Raw genomic sequence first — 24,369 nt, forward strand, 5'->3', positions numbered from 1 at the left:
GGCAGCAAAGATGGATGCAAGGGAGACTGTGAGGAGGCTATTGGATAGTCTAGGAAAGGCCAGGGTGGAGGCTGTAGAAGCCTAGGAGTAGCTGGATGTGCCTACTGGACATGGAGCTGACAGACTGGATGTGGGTGTGACAGAAAGAGGGGAGCAAGGCCGATGCCAAGGCTTCTGACCTCAACAAATGAAGTGCCAACTTGTGCTTTACTGAGACAGAAAAACTCTGGGAGGCAGGGGCAGGAAAACTAGGAGTTTGCTCTTGGATGTGTTTTTAGGGGCTTATAGACACTCAAATGGACATGCTGAGTAAGCAGTAAGCTACCAGTCTTGAGTTAGGGCACAAATTGATTTTGGAGTCAGAAACACCTGGATTCAGATCCTAATCTGCCATCTACTGGCTGTATGACCTTATGTGAGTACCTATACTTCTCTGAGTCTCAATTTCCTCATATGTCAAGTGGGTATAAGAACAGCACTTATACTCCATGGGGGTGGTTGGAGGATTGTGAAATCATGCATGTAAAATGATTACACAGAAGCAGGGTTCAATAAACTCTTTCAACTAACCAACTAATCAGTACTGATTGAACAGCTACTATGTGCCAGCCCTTATCTACGGAAATGAGATAAGTGAGCAAAGCAGAGGCTCTGGTTCATGGACTTCATATCCCAATGGAAAATCTAAATACCAAACCTGAGCATGAATTTTGGAGTGAGGGAAGCTGAGAGTAGGGCTTTACCAATTCAACTTGAACTGAATCACAGAGTGCAAAGGCCTAGAAAGGCAAAGATAGCCAGCTGACAGTGGCACCCAGAGGCCACAGCCCACCAAGTCAAGCAAGCTTATCTAAGCAATATAACTCATCCAATGCTTAAAACTTCCATGTGACGTAGGATGATTATCATTCCCATTTTTAGATGGAGAAACTGAGTCACATAGCAGTTAAGCAAATTGGCTCAAGGTCACACAGCTGGTAAGTGGCAGTGCCAGGACTTGAAGGCAGGTCTTCAGATTCTTGAACCTGTGTTCTTGGCTCCTGTGCTATGCTACCTTCTCTACTTCGCACCCAAGACGTGCCATTCTGTTCAATTCACTAACAGCCAATCACTGACCACAGCATTCCTTCTCATGGACCTCAGATGTGGCCTGAGTACTTTTTGTTTTAAATTTAAATTTACTGATTTAAGAGAGAGAAAGGGAGAGGGGGAGAGAGGGGGAGAGAGGGAGAGGGAGAGGGAGAGGGAGAGGGAGAGGGAGAGAGAGAGAGAGAGAGAGAGAGAGAGAGAGAGAGAGAGAGAGAGGAGGGAGGGAGAAAAGGAGAGAGAGGTTGATTTGTTGTTCCACTTATTTATACATTCATTGGTTGATTCTTGTATGTTCCCTGACTGGGGATTGAACCTGTAAACTTGGTGCATTGGAACAATGCTCTAACCAATTCAGATACCCAGTCAAGGCCAATCTGAGCACTTCTTAGCACAATGCTACAAGCAGTTGTTACGAAGTTGTTACCTGACTTGAAACCAATCTGTCACCCTTGGTTTGGCCAGTGGTCTGAGTCTGAGCTGCCCACCAGGGTAAGATTTCTATCCATACTGAATCTTTGTCTTTTAATAGAAGTAGTTAAATCGCTCACATTTATTGTGATTACTGATGTGGAATTATTCCTGCCATATAATTTTATGGTGTTTTTTAAAATGAATTTTTAAAAATTGATTTCAGAGAGAGGAAGAGAGAGGGAGAGAGGGACAGAAACATCAATGATGAGAATGCCCCCTGCATTGCCTCTACTGGGGATCGAGCCTGCAACCTGGGTCTGTACCCTGACTGGGAATCTCTTGGTTCCTGGGTCGACGCTCAACCACTGAGCAACACAGGCTGGGCTGTTTTGTTTCTTTTATCATGCTTTCTGATATCTCCCCCTTCCCTCCCCGCCCCTCACCCGCTCCCCCAACCCCAGCTTATGCCCTGTCCTTGAATGGCCTGGAAGCTTTTCACTCTATTAATTCTTCTGGGAGGTAACCTTATATTTTTAATATAAGCTTAAACTTATGTTTTCTATCAACATCTAGAGCAGCGGTTCTCAACCTGTGGGTCGCAACCCCTTTGAGGGTCAAACAACCCTTTCACAGGGGTCGCCTAAGACCATCAGAAAACACATATATAATTACATATTGTTTTTGTGATAAATCACTATGCTTTAATTATGTTCAATTTGTAACAATGAAATACATCCTGCATATCAGATATTTACATTACGATTCATAACAGCAGCAAAATTAGTTATGAAGTAGCAACGGAAATAATTTTATGGTTGGGGGGTCACCACAACATGAGGAACTGTATTAAAGGGTCTTGGCTTTAGGAAGGTTGAGAACTACTGACCTAGAGTGAATAAATATGCCTTTGTTCTCCTAAGGTATTGACATGGACAATCTCAGATCCCTGACCCACACCTTCCCCAGAAAAAACTTAGGCTGTAGCAACCAGTACACCCCTATGTATAAGGGACAATTTTGATCCTTTTGGGGCCAATTAGGGTCCTGGCCTAACTGACAGGGCAAGGGAAGGCATTTCAGTGGTTCCTAAGGCCTCTGCCAAACCACAGAACCGCTGTAGCCCTTGCTGTCTCGACCTTACCTTCAGTCTCTGGACAATGTCCCTTATGTCCTCCACAGAGCCCTCTGTGGTCCGCAGGAAGATGTGGTCCCCTCGCCCATAGAAGATTTTTAGCGTTGAGGAGTCTGGGGTCCAGCCAATGACATCCCCGCAGTAGCAGTTGAATACCACCTCCTTGGTGTGTAGGTCCAGGAGTACCACAAACTCATTGGAAATGCCCAAAATGCAGTCGATTTCCATCCCCTGGCCATAGTCCTGAGCCGCGACCCTCCAGGCGATGGCCCCCGAGCTGTGCTGCTCAGCGCCCGCCCGAGCTTTGGTCTTCTCCTTCTTCTTGGAGGTCAGGGAGATGAGGTTGAATTTGCCAGTGGAATCGATGGGTGTGTTGGAGATACAGTTTTCTGCCAGATCCTTGAGGTACTCTTGGCGGGTCCTGGTGGCCATAGTGTGGAACTTGTCGGACTTGTGTGCAGCATTCTCTGCATTAATCACCTTGGCCAACAAGAAGTCTCTGAAGACATCAGATTTTCGGAATGTGGTTCCACTGGGGATGGGGGGACCAAAAGGAGGAGCATCTTTGGATCGGGTCACAGCCATACTGAAGAGGGAGAAATCATTTAGATGGTAGAAAGAAAGGCACTTGAGATCCCCTTCAGAAAGAAAATATACGATCAGAAAGAGAGCTCACCTTTTTAAGAATGGAAGTTTACCTCTAATTAGTTAGTTGCTGGCTAACTAGACTGGAAACTTTAGAAAGTCTTAGGGCACATACATGCATTTTTTACTTCTTATACAGTAGATGTTATAATATCTGTTGATATTTAAAGAATAATTCTCTTGCACTATTTAACTTCAAATATTCTCATTTTACATATATATAGACTGGGGTACTTTAGAATCTGGCAAAAATTCACTCCTTCCTTTCCTTTGTGGACAGGTCTACCCCTACCTCACTGATCATGGGCCTGGTCACATGACTTGATTTAGCCAATGGCTGTCAAGCAAAGGCATGCAATGTGTGTGTGTGTGTGGGGGGGGGGGGGGTAGGGGGTGGTGGGTGGGAGCTGGGCTCGCTTCCTGTGCTCCTGCCATGAGATGAGTACGCTCTAAATGGCCTACCGGTCCCAGAGGGATGAGGGCCACTTGGAGCAGACATAGACCTGACCTGTGCCCTGGAGCCAAGGCCAGCTAGACCTCAGCTCACCTGCAAATGTGTGAGTCGCTGAGTTTAAGGGAGGTGAGGGGGAGTTAAGCAGTATTACTGTAGAACGCCTGAGTGATAGAAATCATCTCAACAAGGTCATTTTGAAAATTCATTGTGATAGGAAGTTAGAATGGGACCCTGTCTACTTCAGTTTTGACCAAGATGCCACCATGATAAAAATCAGATAGCAACTGAGAATGAAAAAAAGGAAATGATATAAAACCTGTTCCCCAAAATTCCTCGCCCACTATGCAAACTATAGAGAGAGGGAGGTAATGTTTAGGGAAAGCTGGGTGGAGCCCCATTATCCCTGCTCCACCTCCAGCTAGGGGCCTTCTAGGTAATCCTTATAATTGGAGGAGCCCGGAGAGCATGCAGCCAGCTTCAATCAGTCTCAGTGACACTGCCTGGACTCATTTTTTCCTTGCGCTCCAACCCTGGACAGGTGAGACATGGCTGTCAGCAGGACTGGGAGAGGAAGTGCAAGGTGGAGAAACAGAGGAGAGGTAAACCTCCCTGCACCTGATCCACAGAGGCTTTCAGGCAGAAGCAGCCCTGAGCCTCTATGGAGGAAAGAATATGGAGATTTGATGAGTATCTTTGCACATTCTAATGAGCAAACTGAGTCAAGAACCAGTGGCTAAAAGACAGATAATTTCTAACATCAAGCAAACAGCTGTGGCATCTGCCAAAGTGATCACCCAGGACTGGGGAGGATGACTCTTGATGAAAGACATTTCAAGGGGCTCAGAGTCACCATGAGTTATACTGTTTAAATACGATGATTAAAAAATGGTACGAGTTGCTGTAAATGAGTGAGCAATAAGTTCGGTAAGTTTTTCTTAGAGTACGGTACTGGGCCTCTACAACAACTTCAACTCGAGAGTATGGTGCTAGAAAAGACTTCCTGCTGGGCTGGCTCAGTGGTTGAACCAGGAGGCTACAGTTCAATTCCTGGTCAGGGCACATGCCTGGGTTGCAAGCTAGATCCCCAATGTGGGGTGTGCAGGAGGCAGCCTATCAATGATTCCCTCTCATTATTGATATTTCTACCTCTCTCTCCCTCCCTCTCTGAAATAAATTAAAAAAAAAAATATATATATATATATATATATATAGAGAGAGAGAGAGAGAGAGAGAGAAAGAGAGAGATTTCCTGTTTCTCTTCCTACTGTAGGACAATTTTTTAAATAATGAGATTTTTAAAAAAGTATTTTTTAATCCTCACCTGAGGATATTTTTCCATTGATTCTTAAAAAAAATACTTTTATTGATCTCAGAGAGGAAGGGAGAGGGAGAAATAGAAACATCAACGATGAGAAAGAATCATTGATTGGCTGCCTCCTGCACGCCCCCCACCGGGGATGGAGCCTGAAACCCGGGCATGCACCCCCAATGGGATTTGAACCCGGGACCTTCAGTCCACAGGCCGACGCTCCATCCACTCAGCCAAACCAGCCAGGGCTCCATTGATTTTTTTAGAGTGGAAGAGAGAAAGAAAGACAGAAAGAAATACTGATGTGAGAGAAACACATTGGTTGCCTCCTGCATGAGCCGAGAAGCCTGCAACCGAGGTATGTGCCCTTGACCGGAATAAAATCTGGGATCCTTCGGTCCACTGAGCCAAACCAGCTAGGGCTAAATAATGAGTCTTGATTAAAACATATTCCATGAACCCCAAATACCATGTAAGCTTATTGGTTTTGACTCCCAACACAAGGTGGCCAGTACAACATTCATTTGACAACCATTTTTGGGATGCCCACTCCTTGGGCATTGGAATATAGTGGTCCCTACCCTCCTGAGCCTTTAATCTAGGAGGAGAGACATACTAAACATACTCACAAATTAACTTATACAGACAAAAAAAGGAAATGGATATGACAGAACAATAGAAGGACCTGATTTGGACAGGGGAATCCGAGAGGGCCTCTCTGAGGAAGTGACAATGAAGCTGGGATCTAAGGCTGAGCAGGAGCCAGAGGAAGAGCTAAAGGGAGGGTGCAGCATGTGCCTGACCAGGAAAGAGACAGGGGTCAGAGAGCAAAGAGCAGGAGACTGGTAAGGTTACCAGGGGCCAGGCCAAGCAGGACCTTGGTGGTGTGTTAGCACTTTTCATCCTGATCATGAGAATAAGCAAGTATTTAACCTTGTGGGCATGGCCTTATCCCCAGGCAGAGAGGGATGGATGAGATGACCTCACTGTCTCTCTAATTAAACAACAGTGCATTCAGACTGTGCTTTACAGATGTGAATAGCTTTGCAATTTCTTTATTCAGCATGTGGCTGTTTATAGTGACAGATTTTGGCTTTTCCCACAGTCCTGATTTGTGATTTTAAAAATCATGAAACTGTAAGCTGCTGAAGATTTCTGGACAATCAGAACAGCTGGATTCTAACTTCCCTAACAGGAGGGGCTGGAATTTCACAGCTCCCAGGCTGCAGGGATGCTGGTGTACTATTTGGAAACAGCACTTTTGAAATGGGAAAGAAGAACAACTTGTCCCACCACCAGAAGATGGTGTGACACCAGGTCATCTGCTCACTGTAGCTCATTAAGTATTTCTAGAGTATTCACAATTATTCAACAACTATTTTCTCAGTGTCCCCAGTGTTTTGGCCAGACCTCTGTCTAGCCAGCAAAAATGTCTTGAGGCCCCACTTACGGCAAGGATTGTGCCGTGATAGACACATGAAGATGAACATGACACAAGGTTACCTTCAAGGGAGGCAAGGGCCATATCACTAAGTCATTTTGAAAGTGTGATGAGTGCTGTGACAAATATGTTTGGGAACACAGCAGGGACAGGGTAAGGTTTGTCTAGAGAGGAGCTGCCTGTGGGGAAAGAGGTAAGGAGGGTGAGGGTGCAGCTTTGATTGTATCTCTAACATTTTCTTTCTTAAAAATAAAGAGGAGAGAGCTGAAACAAATATGGCAGAATGTTAACATCTGTTAAATCTGGTTGTAGGTACAGGGGCTTCTGCTGTATTATTTCCTGTACTTTTTAGGGTGGTGAGGAAGGGGAGAAGAACCACCCAACCTTGCTCAGCCTCTGCCTCTGATGTGTGATGAGCGGACAACTTCCTCCTCCAAGTGTGTGCATGTACCCATGCACAGCCAAGAACAACTCCATCTTCCCTCACCAGGGCTATCTTTCAACTGCTGAGGAACATGGGACATCATCTGAGTGACCTCAAGCCATAAGGCATAGGCACTTGCAGCTGCTGCTGAAACAAATGGGTGAGGGGTGGCAGGGGTGGAGCGGGGGGCTCAGGCCTGGGCCTGTGTTGCATGGAGGCCCTGCCACACATCCAGCACAATGGTCCTTAACAGCAAGTGCCACATACTGGGACCCCCCTCTCTTCTCTCAGACACTAGCTGAGAAGAAACTGTTAGATTCTGGCAATTCCACCAAGGCTACCAATGCACCCATGGACATATCCTTTGACTTCGTCTCTCCATTTTTAGGAATTTCTCCAGCTGTCTACTTGGACATGTGTACTATAAGAGTACAAATAGTTATTCATTGCAGGATGTACTGTAATAGCAGGTGACAGGAAACAACCCAAATGACAGGGATGGAGGAAGATTCTCAGGCATCCCTATAATGGAATATTGCACAGTCATAAGGAATGAAAAAGCACTTTGTGTTTTGGTTTGGAAAGATCTCAAGGACTATTGAGTGAAAAAAATATAAGGTGCAGGACAGTGTGTGTGATATGCTACCTTCTGTATTAAAAAGAAAAGAAAAACCTATACGTATTTGCCTGTATGTGCACAAAATATCAGAATGTTACCAGGAGTTGCCTCTGTAAGGGCAACTGGGTTGGTGTGGGGTCAAAGGTGGGAGACTTGGATCACTTTTTACTGTTTAATTTTACCTTTTCTATCTTTTGAATTTCAAATCGTTTTCAAAAGACGGGAAATATCACTTCCTAGCCCATTCCCCAGAGTTTGCAGCGCTGTTCTAGGGTAAACTGCTGACCCTGGGCCTGAACTATTGATTGGCTGGTTTTCCAAGGACCACAAATCTACCTCACCCCACACCCAGAGTGCTTTTTATTTGGGGACCGGGTGACAACTTGTGCTTGGAAAAGATACTGAATGGGTTTGAGGCCTGTGTTACTTGATCAGTAAACCAAAAACCTCAGCAGTACCTCCCGAGGGGGTTCCTGCCTGCCCTGCCTCCATCCTTCCCTCTACCAACTTCCCCTTAGGACCTTATTCCTCACACACCTGATGCCTAGGTGCAGCTAGTGGTTTTGCTCTTGGATGGGCACCTGAGCCCCAGCCAGGCCAACAAGCCTCAATCCTGGAGCTTCTTTTCCTGGGAAAGGCAAACTCTCTTTTTGCTGGATTTGCAGCTGGAAGAATGTTGTGCTCAGAGCTGCCAGCAAATAAAGCAACGTACGGGACAATGGAACAGATCTAGTTAGGCCTGAACTTATTATTTGTGAGCCGGTATATACAACTACCTTCTTGCCTTAAGTCAGATAGAGGCGAGTTTTCTCAAAATTCCTGGAAAATATAAAAATTGGGACACTATGCCCCTTTCTGGCTGAGAACCATTCTCTTACAGGGTGGGGGAGGGTGTGGAAAGAGCTCCCCTGCTGAAGCACAAATACGAAATACAGGAGGCACCCCACTTGAGCTATCTCACTGCTCACTATCTGTCTCTCTGCATGCTGGAAATAGCTTTTGGGATTTAAGAAAATAGGAGTGGGGTGGGGCAATCCCCTGGGTGGCTCCTTGGAGCCATGTGGGGAGGTGCATACCTGTAGCCAACATTGTCAGTGCAGGGGTTGTGGGCTCGGATAATGATAAAGACATGCTGAAAGTGTGAGCGGATGTTCTTGGGGGTGAAAGGCAGTGCCCCCGGCTCCTGGAAGATGATGGTCACAATGTCGTTTCCTATGTGCCTCTTGCGTAGAAGCTGGTAAATGGGAAACAGAGTGGGAGAGAAAAGCGTCAAAATTCGACTTGGCTCCAGGATCTTGTTTGGACCATCACAGCAGTCTCCTCACTTCTCGCTATTCCCACCCCATCCCATAGTCTGAGGGAACCGGGACACCTGGGTCAATCATGTCCCTCCTTGCTCAGAAACCTCCTGTGGCTCACTCAGGGCAAGGACCAAGTCCCCAAATGGCCCAGGGAACTCCAGGCATGCTGTCCCCGTCACCTCTCTGACATCTCCGTTCACGCTCCCCCTTGCTCACTGCTCCAGCCACAATGGCTTCTCTCTGTTCCTCAAACATGCCAGAAACATTTCCTCCTCAAGGCCTCTGCATAAGGCCTCTTGCCTGGAACATTCTTCCTGCAGATCCCCACATGGCTCCCTCCTGGTCTTGGCTGAAATGTCACCCTCCCACAGAGGCCTTTGCTGAGTGTATTATCCAAGATCTCACCCCCTCAATACGCCCATCTCTGCTCTTCTGTCCCTGTTATTTAATATTTATTGACACTTAGCAAACAGTAGCTTTTCCCTCTTCCCTTTCTGACTCTTCGCACTAATGTCAGCTTCATGAGAACAGGGATTTTTGTCTGTTTTGTTTGCTGCCCACTGCTGTATCCTCAGTGCCGGGAGCAGTGCCTACCACACAGTAGGTACTCAAGAAACATCTCCTGGAGGGCAGCATGGGCTGGTAGCCTTCAATTTGCTCATGGATGATGGCAGAAACAGACCAGAGGCAGTCCACAGGGTCGATCCCAAGCCACTGCCCCTCCGCTGGGACACCTGAGTTGAGAAGACTGGGGCAACTTCAGCTTCATGTAGGCTTATGGGAGACCTGTACTCTCTCCCCTGCTTGTCAGTCCAAGGGAGACTGTAACCTTCTCAGGAGATGATGTATTCATGGTATATTACTTATCTGCTGAAATTACACTGTTCTTATTTACCTAAGTTTAACCTTCGTGTAACTGTTAGGAATCCACAGATAAGAGCTGTGTGTACTTCTATGTGAGGTAGCCACAGTATGAAATGCAGACACTCCTAGAAGCATGACTCACATCATTTTGTTATATTGTTAGTTCTTTATGTGTGTTTTAAACTAGATAAAATAAAATAAAATTTCTAGATAAAAGTACCCATTTACTATGGCTGGCATTTTATACCCTATCTTTTTTTTTTTTTTTTAAATCCTCATCTGAGGATATGGTTTTCATTAATGAGAGAGAGAGAGAGAGAGAGAGAGAGAGAGAGAGAGAGAGAGAGAGAGAATATGAATGGTTACCTCATGCATGTACCCTGACTGGAGATTGAACCCGCAATCTGAGCATGTTCCTTGACTGGGAATTGAACCCACAACTTTTCAGTGCAGGGGACCACGCTCTAATCACTGAGGAACACCGGCCAGGGCTTATACACATATCTTAAAGTTGCAATCTCATTTAATCTTCACATCAATCCTTTGAGGCATTAACTCACCCTATCCCCTTTTACTGATGAAAAGACTTAGGCTCACCATTGTTACACGACTTGTTCTGGGTCACATAGACATGGAGGGAAAGACCCAGAATTTGAGGCTACTTCTGCCTAATTCTAAAAACCAATCTTAAAACAAACAAACAAACAAACAAATAGATAAAACCCAAGCTTCCACCCCTCCCCCATGCTTCCCAAATACCCAGGAATAGGTACCGCTTCCTCTGCCCCTCTGGTCAGGCTCTGCCTTGTACTCTGGTTTTACGCAAGAGTTGCAGGGACCTTTCCCAATGAAACCGAGACATGGGTACTATCATTCCACCCATTTTACAGAGGAGGAACTGAGGCTTAGAAAGGTCAGATCATGATGCTAGGAAGTGGAGCAGAAAGACCTCACACTCAGGTCTAACTCTAAGGCCAATTGTCTTATAGCATGCCATTAACTTTATGAAATAACTCAGAGTTGACCATTTCTGGCCTATAATATCTACAATGTCACTTGTACCAATGGAAAAAATATACATTTCCCAAATCATCGAAAGTCTGTGGGATTTCTGTTCATTAGAAACTAGGAAGAGTTGCTCCTGGATTGAGTCTGCATGGTGTGTCTAGGAGAGGAGCCTCCCGGCAGTGGGCATTAGCTGTTGTTGGTTGCCCAGCCAGTACCTCACCTCTTCCTCCTTCTGGCAGCCACAGCAATCTCCTTTCTGACCTCAATCACTCTCTCTAGGGGTGGGCATGTGCTTCAGGCTGGGCCACTCAGCTCAGTCCATCCCTACCCCAAGCCTAGGGACTGGCAAGTGAAATCATCTAATGAGATTTAGTGCTGAAATGTCTCTGGGACACCTTGAAGGCACCACTTTGCCCTGTGGTGGCTATGCTAAGAGGACATGATACAAGTGCTGCTAGTGGGCATCTTTGTTACTTGGGAAGACCTATAAATAAGAACACTATGAAGAAAAGCAAAGGTCAAGAATGGAAGGATTCCTAACATTGTTTAAGCCCTGGATCTAGCCATACATAAAGCTAGTTCTCTCTCAACACTTGAGAGTTACATAGTGCAGCTCATCCCACTTTTTGCTTATGCCAGTTTGGTTTGCATTTCTTTCTTTTTTAAATTTTATATATATATATGTTGATTAAGATATTACATATGTGTCCTTATCCCCACGTTACTCCCTATCCCCCCGCTCATGCTCTCACCCCCCTGTTGTCTGTGTCCATTGGTTAGGCCTATATGCTTGCATATAAGTCCTTAGGTTGATCTCTCCCCTTTACCCCCAACCTCCCCTACCTTCCCTGTCGGGCCTTGGTTTGCATTTCATTCAGTTGGTGAGAATGTGGAGTAACTAAAATCCTTTATGTGGCTGGATAGATATGTAAGTTGGTACAACCACTTGGGAAAATGTTGACCAATTCACTTTTTTTTCTTTTCTTCATAGGATCCCTAAGGACCAAAGAGGCCCTTGAGAAGAGCTGGGGCAGAGGCCAGCAGGGCGGCCAAGGAACAGCTAAGAAAAAACTGCCATTAAATGACAACTGATCCAGGTGATGGGACTGTGGTGCAGAGGGTCCAAGGCCAAAGGCCTCCAACTGCTGCACAGGACACCACCAGAGCCGCCAGTGCCAGGCTGGCAGCCAGCTAGCAGTCGTGGGGAAAGAGTACCTTGGGGTTCAGCCATGTATCAGCTGGAAATTATGTGGGACCCCACTGACCTGCTGCCTGTTGTTGGGGGTATAAGGGAGCAGAGTGGAGACATGGAACATGATCTCATAGTCCTGGTACGTTGTGTAGAGGGAGTGGGTTCCCGTGGAGTCAGCTGAAACAGAAACACAAGTTAGTACCATGTTTCCAAAGCCTCTGGGTTTTTGCCATCTCCCACATACCATCTGTGTTAGTTTTTAATTTGACTCCGTTCTTTAAAATTAAATACATTTAGATAAAAAGCAAAGCTTACATTATACACCCACCAGATTGGTAACAATGTAAAAGTCTGACAGTACCCAGGGTTGGTGAGAATGTGGAGTAACTAAAATCCTTTATGTGACTGGATAGATGAAATATACGTAAGTTGGTATAACGACTTGGGAAAATTTTTTTAGCAATATCTATTGAATGTGAAGGTAGGCATAATGGATGACCCAGTACTTCCTCTCCTAGGATCATAGTGTAGATGACTCCACACCTGTGCCCTGGGAGATGGGTACAAATATCTTCAAATGTCAGTCAAAAGAATGGATAAATGGAATAAAAAATGGTGGCAGAGTAAGTGGACACTGCTTGGACATGCTCCCATGAGCAAACTGGAATTACAACGAAAATATAGAAAAACTTCCTGAATAATCAACTGAAGACTAGCTGGAGAGAACCCTGATAACCAAGGAAGGAAAGTGGAGACTGCATAGAGACTGGTAGAAGTGCAAAGTCATGAAAGGGCTGGCTGGGCTCCCACAGACAGCAGCTGAAGTTCTGGAGAGATATTTCAGCTGTGAGGGGGTTGCCACTGAGAACTCTGGGGTGTAAACGTCAAGCTAGGCTCCCCAGCCCAGAGTACCAGAAGTGGGAAAGGTGTCCATATAATATCTGGCTGTGAAAAGCACTGGGCTTGCTAACTGCCAGGGAAATATGGCTGGAAATGCAGGCACCCTTTTAAAGGACCAACACACAAAATTCCCTGTGCAGCCACTCACCTTGTGCTCCAGCAGAGGGAGGGGAGAGTGGGCTGGAGCTGTGTGAGCAGAAACCAGGGTTGGGGACTCTGGGCTTAGAGCTCAGGAGGCAAACACCCCAGTTTCCTGTGCTGAGTCATTCCCTCATGCTGTGAAAGTCATCTTTCTCACCCAGACATCTGCTATGCAAGTAGTTTTGTGTGTGGGGAAAGACAGTTGACCCACCCTATTGGAAACCGCCTGGCCCCACAATGTGGAGTTGATGAGGCCCATTAAGAGGCTGAGAATAACAATTAGCCTCTAGGCCAGTGGTTATCAACCTTGGCTGCACATTAGAATCACCTGGGAATCTTTTTAAAATCCTGATTTCTGGGCCTCATCCTCCGGAAATTGTTTCTTTGTTATGGGGTGGGGCCACAACATTAGTAACAAAGAAACAGAAATTCTGGAGGATGTGGCCCAGAAATCAGGATTTTAAAAAGATTCCCAGGTGATTCTAATGTGCAGCCAAGGTTGAGAACCACTGCTCTAGGCAGAAGCAATTGCCCCACATTATTGGAAAAACTCTCACCACACCTGGACACGATTACCCGAGGGCTATTCAAGACCGAATCCAATCAGTCTGCAGGCAGAGGCTGTCTCTGAAGGCTTTGAGTCTTTACCTGATCTAATTAGTCAGAAACAGGGATTGACACTGTCCTGCACTAGAGATGGAGAGGTGTACAAGATCTACCTAATATACAGTCAGAAACTCAAACAGGCAGCCAAAATGAGGAGACAAAGAAACAACCCCCAAATGAAAGAATGAGAGAATTCTCCAGAAGAATAGATAAATGAAATGGAGATAAAAAATTTATCTGATATAGAGTTCAGAATAATGATGGTAAAGATGCTCAACAGCATGACAAAAGATATAGTAACTATGAAAACAGAAATAAAGAATGACATGGCACAAATAAAGAACACATTGGAAGGAATACACAGCAGATTAGGGGAAGCTGAGGATCAGATCAGTGAAATAGAAGACAGGATAGAAAAAAATTACTCAATCAGAGAACCAAAATGAAAAAGCAATTATAAAACAGGACAGCCCTAGCCAGTCTTGCTCAGTGGATAGAGCTAGCAGACTGAAGGATCTCAGGTTCAATTCCGGTCGAGCTCACGCACTTTAGTTGCAGGCTCCTCCTTGACCGAGGCCTTGGTTGGGGCTCAGGCAGGAGGCAACCAATCAATGTGTTTCTCTCACATTGATATTTCTCTCTGTCTTTCCCTCTCTCTTCCACTCTCTCTAAAAATCAATGGAAAAATATCCTATGGTGAGGATTAAAACAAACAACACTCCCCCCAAAATAACCCAAAAATAAACAAAACAAAATACAGGAGGACAGCTTAAGGGAGCTGTGGAACAACATGAAACATTACAATATTCAAATAGTAGGTGTGCAAGAAGAGGCAGAAAGCCATAGAGAACATGTTTAAAGAAATAATAGCAGAAAAATTCCCTAACCTGGTGAAGGAAAAAGTTACACAAGTTCAGCCCTGACTCGTTTGGCTCAGTGGATAGAGCATCAGCCTGCAGACTGAAAGGTCCCAGGTTCGATTCCAGTCAAGGGCATGTACCTTGGTTGCAGGCATATCCCCGGGGGGGGGGGGGCAGTGTGCAGGAGGCAGCTGATCAATGTTTCTCTCTCATCGATGTCTCTAACTCTCTATCCTTCTCCCTTCCTCTCTGTAAAAAAATCAATAAAAATATATTAAAAAAAAAAGTTACACAAGTTCAGGAGGCACAGAGATCCCAAGCAAGAAGAACCCAAACAGGCCCATGCTCAAACACATTATAATTAAAATGCCAAAAATTAGAGACAAAGAGGGAATCTTAAAGGCAGTAAGAGAAAAGCAAACTGTTACCTACAAAGGAGTTCCCATAAGGCTATCATCTGATTCCTCGTCAGAAACTGTATAAGGGAATGATATGAAGTACTCAAGGTAATAGAAAACAAGGGTTTGAAACCAAGATTACTATATCCAGCAAGGCTATTATTAAAAACTAGAGGCCCAGTGCACGATCAGGGCTGGGGAGGGACATGAGAAGTTGGCCAGCTAGGGAGACAGTGGGAGGGCTCCAGGGCGTGTCTGCCTGTCTCGCTCAGTTGCGATCGGCCAGAACTCAGCAGCAAGCTAACCTACTTGTCAGAGTGTCTGCCCCCTGGTGGCCAGTGTACATCATAGCGAATGGTGGAGGGGCTTTAGATATCATTAGCATATTATGCTTTGATTGGTTGAACGGACAACCGGACACTTAGCATATTAGGCTTTTATTATATAGGGTAGATGGTCAAATAAAGAGCTTTCCAGATAAAAAAATGCCAAAGGAGTTCACCACCACCAAGCCAGCATTACAAGAAATGCTAGAGGAACTGCTGTAATGAAAAGAAGAAACAGAAAGAGAAAACTAGGCATACAGAATTAAAATGGGAATATTTAAGTTCCTATCAATAATAACATTAAATGTAGTAGATTAAATGCTCTAATCAAAAGACATAGGATAGCTGGATACAAAAACATGACCAAACTATATAGGCTGTCTACAAGAGACCCACTTCAGAACAAAAGATTCACATAGGATGCAACTGAATGGATGGGAAAATATTTTTCATGCAAATGAAAAAGAAAAAAAGCAGGAGTAGCAATACTCATATCTGACAAAATACACTTCAAAATGAAGGCATCACAAGAGATAACAGAGGTCACTACCTAATACTACAGGGATTGATCCAACAAGAGGATATAACCTTGGTAAACATATATATGCACCCAATTTAGGAGCACCTAAATACATAAAAAAACTTCTGGAGAACTTTAAGGGAGAGATCAACAATATAGTCATAGTAGGGGGACTTATACCCTGCTAACTTCTCTGGATAGGTCCTCCAGACAAAAAATTAACAAGGAAACAGTGACTTTAGAGGACACACTGGATCAGATAAATTTAATTGTCATTTAGAGAACATTTAGATAAATTTAATTGACATTTAGAGAACCTCAGAGCTGCAGAATATACATTCTTCTCAAGTGCACATGAGTCACTCACAAAGATAGACCACATGTTAGGACACAAAACAAGTCTCTACAAGTTCAAGAAGATTGAAATCATATCAAGCATCTTCTCAGATCACAGTGGAATGAAATTAGAAATAAACTACAGTAAAAACACTCAAAAACATTCAAACACATGGAAGCTAAATTTCATGTTATTAAACAACTAGAGGCCCATTGCAGGATGATTCCTGCAAGAATAGGGCTTCCTGTGGCCAGAGCGAAGCAGAGAAGGGAGTGAAACCTGCTGAGGCGGGCTTCACTCCTGCCTCTGCTGTCCCGCTTGCTTCCCTCCTGCCTCCGCCGCCCCGCTTGCTTTGCTCCCGCCTCCGCCGCCCTGCTTGCTTCTCTGCAGCTTCGCTCCCTTCTGCAGCACTTGGCTTCCTTCTACGTTGTCTTCCACCTTCGCTCTGCACCTGTGTATGCAAATAACCGCCATCTTTGTTGGGTTAATTTGCATACTCATCTGACTGCCTGGTGGGCATAGTGGAGTGACACCAATTTACATGTTTCTCTTTTATTAGTGTAGATGAATGGGTTACCAATGAGATCAAGAAAGAAATAAAAAACTTCCTGGAAACAAATGAAAATGAACACACAACAACCCAAAATCTCTGGGCAACTTCAAAAGCAGTCCTGTGAGGGAAGTTCATAGCAGTACAGGCCTACCTCAAAAAAACAAGAAAAATTGCCCTAGCTGGTTTGGCTCAGTTGATAGCGCATCGGTCTGCAGACTGAAGGGTCCCAGGTTCGATTCTGGTCAAGCTCACACATTTTAGTTGCAGGCTCCTCCCTGGCCCAAGCCTTGGTTGAGGCTCGTGCAGGAGGCAACCAGTGAATGTGTTTCTCTCACATCGATGTTTTCCTCTATCTTTCCCTCTCTTTTCCACTCTTCCTAAAAATCAATGGAAAAATATCCTTGGGTAATGATTAATGGAAAACAAAACAAAACACAACAAACAAACAACAACAACAAAAACCACAAGAAAGATTAATAGTGAACTATTTAACCCTAGAACTTAAAGAACTAGAAAGAGAACAAAAAAATCCCAGAGTAAGTAGAAGGAAGAAAATCATAAATATTTGAGTAGAAATAAATGACATAGCAACAACAACAACAAAAAATCAATGAAACCAAGAGCTGGTTCTTTGAAAGGATAAACAAGACTGATGAACTGTTAGCCAGACTTATCAAGAAACAAAGAGAGGACTCCAATAAATAAAATCAGAAATGAAAGTGGAGAAGTAACCACTGACACCACAGAAATACAAAGGATTGTAAGAAAATACTATGAACAACTATATGCCAATAATGTTGGACAATGTGGATGAAATGGACAAATTCCTAGAAAAATACAATCTCCCACAACTGAATCAGGAAGAATCAGAGAACCTGAATAGGCCAATAACAACTGATGAAATAGAAGCAGTAATCAAAAAACTCCCAGCAGCCCTGGCCGGTTTGGCTCAGTGGATAGAGCGTCGGCCTGCGGATTCAAGGGTCGCGGGTTCAGTTCCCGTCAAGGGCATGTACCTTGGCTGCAGGCACATCCTCAGTAGGGAGCGTGCAGGAGGCAGCTGATCGATGTTTCTCTCTCATCGATGTTTCTGACTCTCTATCCCTCTCCCTTCCTCTCTGTAAGAAATCAATAAAATGTATTTTAGAAAAAAAAAAAAAAAAACTCCCAGCAAACAAAAGTCCAGGTCCCGATGACTTCACAGGGTTAATTTAACCAAACAGTCAAAGAAGAACTAATACCTATACTCCTCAAACTATTCCCAAACAATTGAAGGGGAAGGAACGCTTCCAAACTCTATTTATGTGGCCAGCATTATCCTAATTCCTAAACCAGATAAAGACACTACAAAGAAAAAGAACTATAGTCCAATATCCCTGATGAAGATAGGTGCTAAAATCCTCAACAAAATATTAGCAAACTGGGTCCAGCAATATATTAAAAATATCATACACCATGACCAAGTGGGATTTATTCCAGGGATGCAAGGCTGATACAATATTCGCAAATCAATAAACGTGATACGTCACATAAACAAATTGAAAGATGAAAATCACATGATCATATCAACAGACACAGAAAAAGCATTTGAAAAAAATCCAACACTGATTTTTGGTAAAAAATCTTAGCAAAGTGGGAATAGAGGGAGAATATCTCAACATGATAAAGGTCATATATGATAAACCTATAGCTAACATCATACTAAATGGGCAAAAACTAAAACCATTTCCTGTAAGAACAGGAGCAAGACAAGGATGTCTGCTTTCATCACTCTTTTTTAACACTAGAGGCCCGGTACACAAAAATTTGTGCACTTGGAGGGGATCCCTCAGCCTGGCCTGTGCCCTCTCGCAGTCTGGGACCCCTTGGGGGATGACCACCTGCTGGCTTAGGCCTGATCCCCGGGGTATTGGGCCTAAGCTGGCAATCAGACATCCCTCTGGCAGCCTGGGAGCCCTTGGGGGATGTCCACGTGCCAGCGGGGAGCAGGCCTAAGCTGCAGTCTGACATCCTTAGTGCTGCTGAGGAGGCGGGAGGCTCCCACCACCACTGCTGTACTGGCAGCCATCAGCCTGGCTTGTGGCTGAGCAGAGCTCCCTCTGTGGGAGTGCACTGACCACCAGGGGGCAGCTCCTGCATTGAGCATCTGCCCCCTGGTGGTCAGTGTGTGTCATAGTGACCAGTCATTCCCAGTTGTTCTGCTGTTAGGGTCAGTTTGTATATTACCCTTTTATTATATAGGACAGATGCCTGGTGCATGGGTGGGGGCCGGATGGTTTGCCCTGAAGGGTATCCCGGATCAGGGTGGGGGTCCCGCTGGGGTGCCTGGCCAGCCTGGGTGAGGGGCTGATGGGTGTTTTCAGGCTGGTCAAGCCCCCCTGAGTGGGGACCCTCACCCCATGGAAGTTTGGCCAACCTGGGTGAGGGGCTGATGGCTGTTTTCAGGCTGGCCACACCCCCTTTGGGGTGGGGGGTCCCTACTGGGTTGCCTGGCCAGTCTGGGTGAGGGGCTGAGGGCCATTTTCAGGCTGGCCAAGCCCCCCGTCGATGTAAGCTCACAGCCTCTCCTTTTTTTCTTTTTTTATTCTGAGATTTATTTACCTTGTATAATTGAAACTTTGTTGCCTTTAGTGGAACTCAGAGCTGGCCACGGCAGGTGGGAAACTTGGCTTCCTCCATCACTGGAGCAACCAAGCCTCCTGCTCGCTCCAGCTCCGTGGCTGCCAGCTGCCATCTTGGTTGGGCTAATTTGCATATAGTCGCTCTGATTGGTTGGTGGGCGTGGCTTAATGCAGAGCAAAGGTACAGTCAATTTGCATGTTTGTCTTTTATTAGATTAGATAGTACTGGAAATCCTAACCACAGTGATCAGACAAGAAGAAATAAAAGGCATTCAAATTGGAAAGGAGGATGTAAAACTCTCATTATTCTCAGATGACACGATATTGCACATAGAAAACCCTAGAGACTCCACCAAAAATAGACTTAATAAATGAATTTGGCAATGTAACAGGATACAAAAATCAACACCCAAATTCGATGGCTTTTTTATACACCAATAGTGAATTCTCAGGAAGAGAAACTGAAGAAACAATCCCATTTAACATTGCAACAAAAACAACATTAAGATACTTGGGAATAAACTTAACCAAGGAGATAAAAGACTTGTACTTGAAACATCTTCCGAGTGCGTTGAAAAAAGAGAAGAAGATATAAACAAGTGGAAGATTATACCATGTTCATGGATTGGTAGGATAAACATATTTAAAATATCCATACTACCCAAGGCAATCTAAAGATTCAATGCAATCCCTATTAAAATACCAACAGCATATTTCACAGATCTAGAACAAATACTCCAAAAATTTATAAGGAACCCAAAAAGACCACGAGTAGCTATAGCAATTTTGAGAAAAAAAGAACAAAGTTGTAGGAATCATAATACCAAATATCAAAGTATACTACAAAGCCACCATAATCAAACCAGCCTGATACTGGCACAAGAATAGACATATAGATCAATAGAATAGAAGAGAGACCCCAAAAATAGACCAAAGCCATTATGCTCAATTAATATTTGACAAAGGCAGCAAGAGCACACAATGGAGTCAAGACAGTCTCTTCAATAAATGGTGTTGGGAAAATTGGACAGATACATGCCAAAGAAAAGAAAGAAACAAATGAACAAAAAAGAAACTAGGGCACTAACTTACACCATTCACAAGAATTACACTCAAAATGGATAAAAGACTTAAATGTAAGTTGGAAAACCATAAAAATCCTAGAAGAAACCATAGGCAGCAAAATCTCAGACATCTCTCATAGCAATATGTTTACGGATATATCTCCCAGGGCAAAGGAAACTAAGGAGAAAATAAACAAACGGGACTACATCAAAATAAAAAGCTTCTGCACAGCAAAAGAAACCATCAACAAAATGAAAAGGGAGCCCACTATATGGGAGAACATGTTTGGCAACGATACATCTGATAAAGGGTTAATATCCAAAATATGTAAGGAACTCATACAACTTAAGAAAAGGAAGACAAACAATCCAATTAAAAAATGGGTAAATGTGGGAAAGCACATGACTTGGTTGGAAAGTCTGTAAGGAGGAATCTCCGAAAAGTTGGAGGCCTCTAAGGGGAACTTGCCGAAGGTGGCAGACCCGTCCTGGAGTTTTCCAAACAAGCCTGAGCCCCTGGGTGTTTACTGGAATCGTTCAGATGTCCTTGCTTAAAGGACACTGCAGATGCATGTATCTTCTCAAGGATACTTACCCTGCTGATAGTATCTAATAGTTAATTTTAGTTCAAGCTGTTGTTACAATAAAACCCTAAGGAGGCAGGTGAACAGGGCTGTCTGGTTCTTTTAGTCAGGCAGTCCCTTAGCCCTCCCTTTTATAGAAATGTGTGTCAGAGTATTCATTTATTCATTGCTCAGGGTCTGCTGGTTAGCCCGGGCAGGTAAAGGTAATACTTTCAACAATAAAGAATTTAAATTAAAATAAAAAAAGGGTAAAGGACCTAAATAGACATTTCTCCAAAGTGGACATACAGATGGCCAAGAGACTCATGAAAAAATGCTGAAAGTCACTGATCATCATAGAGATGCAAATTGTAACGACAATGAGGTGAGGATGTGGAGAAAGGGGAACCGTGGTACATTGTTGGTGGGAATGCAGACTGGTGCAGCCATTATGGAAAACAATATGGAGTGTCCTCAAAAAATTAAATATGGAACTGCCATTTGACCCAGTGATCCCACTTCTAGGAATATATCCTGAGAAACCTGAAGCACCAATCAGAAAGAATGTATGCACCCCTATGTTCATAGCAGCACAATTTATAATCCTAGTAGCTAAGATGTAGAAATAGCCAAAATGCCCATCAGTAGATGAGTGGATAAAAAAGCTGTGGTACATTTATACCACAGAATACTATGCAGCAGTAAAAAAGAAGAATCTCTTACCTTTTGAGACAGCATGGAGGGACATGGAGAGGGTCAATTGGGAAAAAAGGAGACGTATGTAATACTTTCAATAATAAAGATTAAAAAAAAAAAGAACTGAGAAACAAACTGGTATATTCATACTGTGGAAAATACACAACCATGAAAAGGAATGAGTCATAGTCACCACATGGTTGAATCCGAAAAACAATGTTGAATGAAAGATGCCAGACACAAAGGAGCACACACTGTATGAGTGCATTCACATTATGTTACAAAACAAGCAAAACATATTATGTAGACATGCACATATAAGTAGCGAAACTATGAAGGAAAAAACAGAATGATAATTACAGGAGTCAGGATATTGGTGATCTCTAATGTGAGGGGTTATGACCAGGGAGAAGCACACCTCATTACTGGCTCCATGCTTCAGACGGGGAAGCTGAGGCACAGAGAGTGAGTGACTTGCCCAACATGACACTGCAATTATTGGCAGCAGTTGATGTTTACTTGAGAGCTAATTCTCTGTAAGGCACTGTGCTAGGCATCTGGTCTTCACAGGAAGTCAGTGTAGGGTAAGGTTATGGCCGTCACTTAGTGGAGGACGCTGAGCCTCAAAGCAGGCATCTGACGAAGGGGATAATAAGTCTCCTATTCCTTTTTTCTGAGTGTATTGCCTCTTCAGCAGTTCACCAACAGAATCACAATACTAATGCTCACACTTACTGCAGACTTCCTATGTGCCAGGCGGTAGTAAGAGTCCTGTGTGCCCCATCAGCACACTTCAGGTGATACCCACCTTCAGAGCTCTGGGAAGTTGGACAGGTCCAGTACCTGGCACAGTTGAGGGCACACTGCATTAGGTTCAATACTGTGCTCCTGAGTTAAGCACAATTATTTTATTTTTATTTTTTTAATATATTTTATTGATTTTTCAGAGTAAGGAAGGGTGAGGGACAGAGAGTTAGAAACATCGATGAGAGAGAAACATCGATCAGCCACCTCCTGCACACCCCCCCACTGGGGATGTGCCCGCAACCAAGGTACATGCCCTTGACCAGAATCGAACCCAGGACCCTTCAGTCCGAAGGCTGACACTCTATCCACTGAGCCAAACCAGTCAGGGCAATTAAGCGCAATTATTACTGTCACTTTACAGATGAGGAAACTGAGGCAGAGAGGGGCAAAACCAAGACCACCAAACCGGTAACTGGCACAATAAGATGCTTTTTCCTCTTACTGCCTTCTTCAATGGAGGAGAAAAAGGTGATGATGACAACAGCTGCAGGCACCTACTCGACTGCATATTAGGCTCTATCAAAAGCTTAATATGCAAATTGTCCCCTCAGGTGGTCGACCGAATGGGACTTCAACCGGGAGTTCAACTGCTGCTATGACATGTGCTGACCACCAGGGGGCGAAAGGACATAGGGGAAAATAAAAACAACCAGCGGCAGAAGCGACAGGGCCACTGCTGCTCCCAGGCACTGAGGGAGCTGGGCAGGGGGCGACCAGCAGCAGAAGCAAGGGGGGAGATGGGGGCTGACACCAAGAAAGAAACAAAAAACAAAACAAAACGACCAGTGGTGGGGGGGACGGGGCCACCACACCCAGGCCCCGGCTGACAGCAAGCAGCTGGGCACAGAGCTTTGGCCTCCCGCCCAGAGGTCCCCACACACATGCACGAATTTTGTGCATAGGGCCCTAGTTACTGTATAAAAGGCATCATTCAGTACCCACTTTTCTGAGACCTGCTGGTCACGCATTTCATCCAGACTGATGCCTGTGGCCCCAGTTCGTTGTCGTCATCACCACACAGCATGGTGCTGTATGAATATACCACAGCTCTGATCATGCACACTGGGCACTGTTCTGGGCTCTGCGGTTATAAGTATGTAGGACATATGCTGGCACATGTGCATGAGTTCTCACAGGACACGTCTAGCAGTGTAATTGCTGAGACAGAGTTGGTGAATTTTCACTTAACCAGAATATGCTGTGTTTTTCAAAGTGGAGTACTACCTGCACTCCCATCAGCAGAGATCCAGAGCTCCCATTGCCCAGGGTCCTCATCTGAGTATCACCAGGCCTTTTGCCCATCAGGAGGGCGTGCGGGGGTGGTTCACCGGTTCTAACGTGATCTAACTGGCTCCCCAACCAGGCCACTTACTCTTGACATCCAGCTGGGCTGCGTACTTGGTGAACCCCTTCAGGCAGACCTTCTCACCCAGCAGGGAGAGGAACTCTTCAAAGGCGGGGCCGGCATCCTCGTTGTTGTACATCTCCTCCTCTGAGCTCTGGCCTGCCCTGCAGTAGAGGATCCCCACTTTGTGTTTCCGGCAGAGCTGCAGAGGCGAGAGCGGCTTTATGGAGGCAGGACAGGTAGAAATGTCAGAGAGGATGGAACAAAGGGGGGCTTTCTTGGGCACTGCGCCCAGGAAATTGCTGGAGTGACAGGAATTTAGGGCCACAGCCAGAGGAAGGAAAAAGGGATGGGGACATGTCCCAGTTGTCTTCTCTCTCTCCCTTCCTTCCATTATAGAGAGGCATGACAAGGTGCCCATGCCTCGGATTTTTAATCTATCTATGGAAGGCAATGCCATTCTCTCATGAAAGAGATTGTTGCCTGGGTCGGCTTCCCAAAGTAGGTGGATTGGAGCTGGCTAAGACTCTGCAAAAGGAAATTCTGAAGCGTGCAGGGATCAGTACGGTTAACACTGTTTTTTTAGGGGGTGGGCCTGTAATAACCATGTTTTTTTTTTTTTTTTTTTTTTTTTAACATATCTCTGATTCCCCAGGTCGCTGGTGACTGGACCATGGACCGACACCTGACCTAGTATGAGCCAGGTAGAGGCTCTCCTGGACTGAGAATCAGTGAGATGGTCT

At 44.8% G+C, this 24,369-nt stretch overlaps 1 protein-coding gene across 12 annotated transcripts in view; it reads right to left on the reverse strand.

The window, feature by feature from the left end:
- SIPA1L3 (signal induced proliferation associated 1 like 3) overlaps positions 1-24,369 on the reverse strand; it is a 312,053-nt gene that overhangs the window by 97,409 nt on the left and 190,275 nt on the right. For all 12 annotated transcript variants that reach the window (XM_059666685.1, XM_059666686.1, XM_059666687.1 and 9 more), the window contains 4 exons: positions 23,654-23,828; positions 11,963-12,066; positions 8,601-8,758; positions 2,642-3,218 (listed from right to left, as the gene is read on the reverse strand). In XM_059666685.1, coding sequence (XP_059522668.1) covers positions 2,642-3,218; positions 8,601-8,758; positions 11,963-12,066; positions 23,654-23,828 — 1,014 coding nt within the window. The remainder of the gene's footprint in view (positions 1-2,641; positions 3,219-8,600; positions 8,759-11,962; positions 12,067-23,653; positions 23,829-24,369) is intronic.

This window comes from Myotis daubentonii, chromosome 15, assembly GCF_963259705.1.
Source record: "Myotis daubentonii chromosome 15, mMyoDau2.1, whole genome shotgun sequence".
NCBI classification, from domain to species: domain Eukaryota; kingdom Metazoa; phylum Chordata; class Mammalia; order Chiroptera; family Vespertilionidae; genus Myotis; species Myotis daubentonii.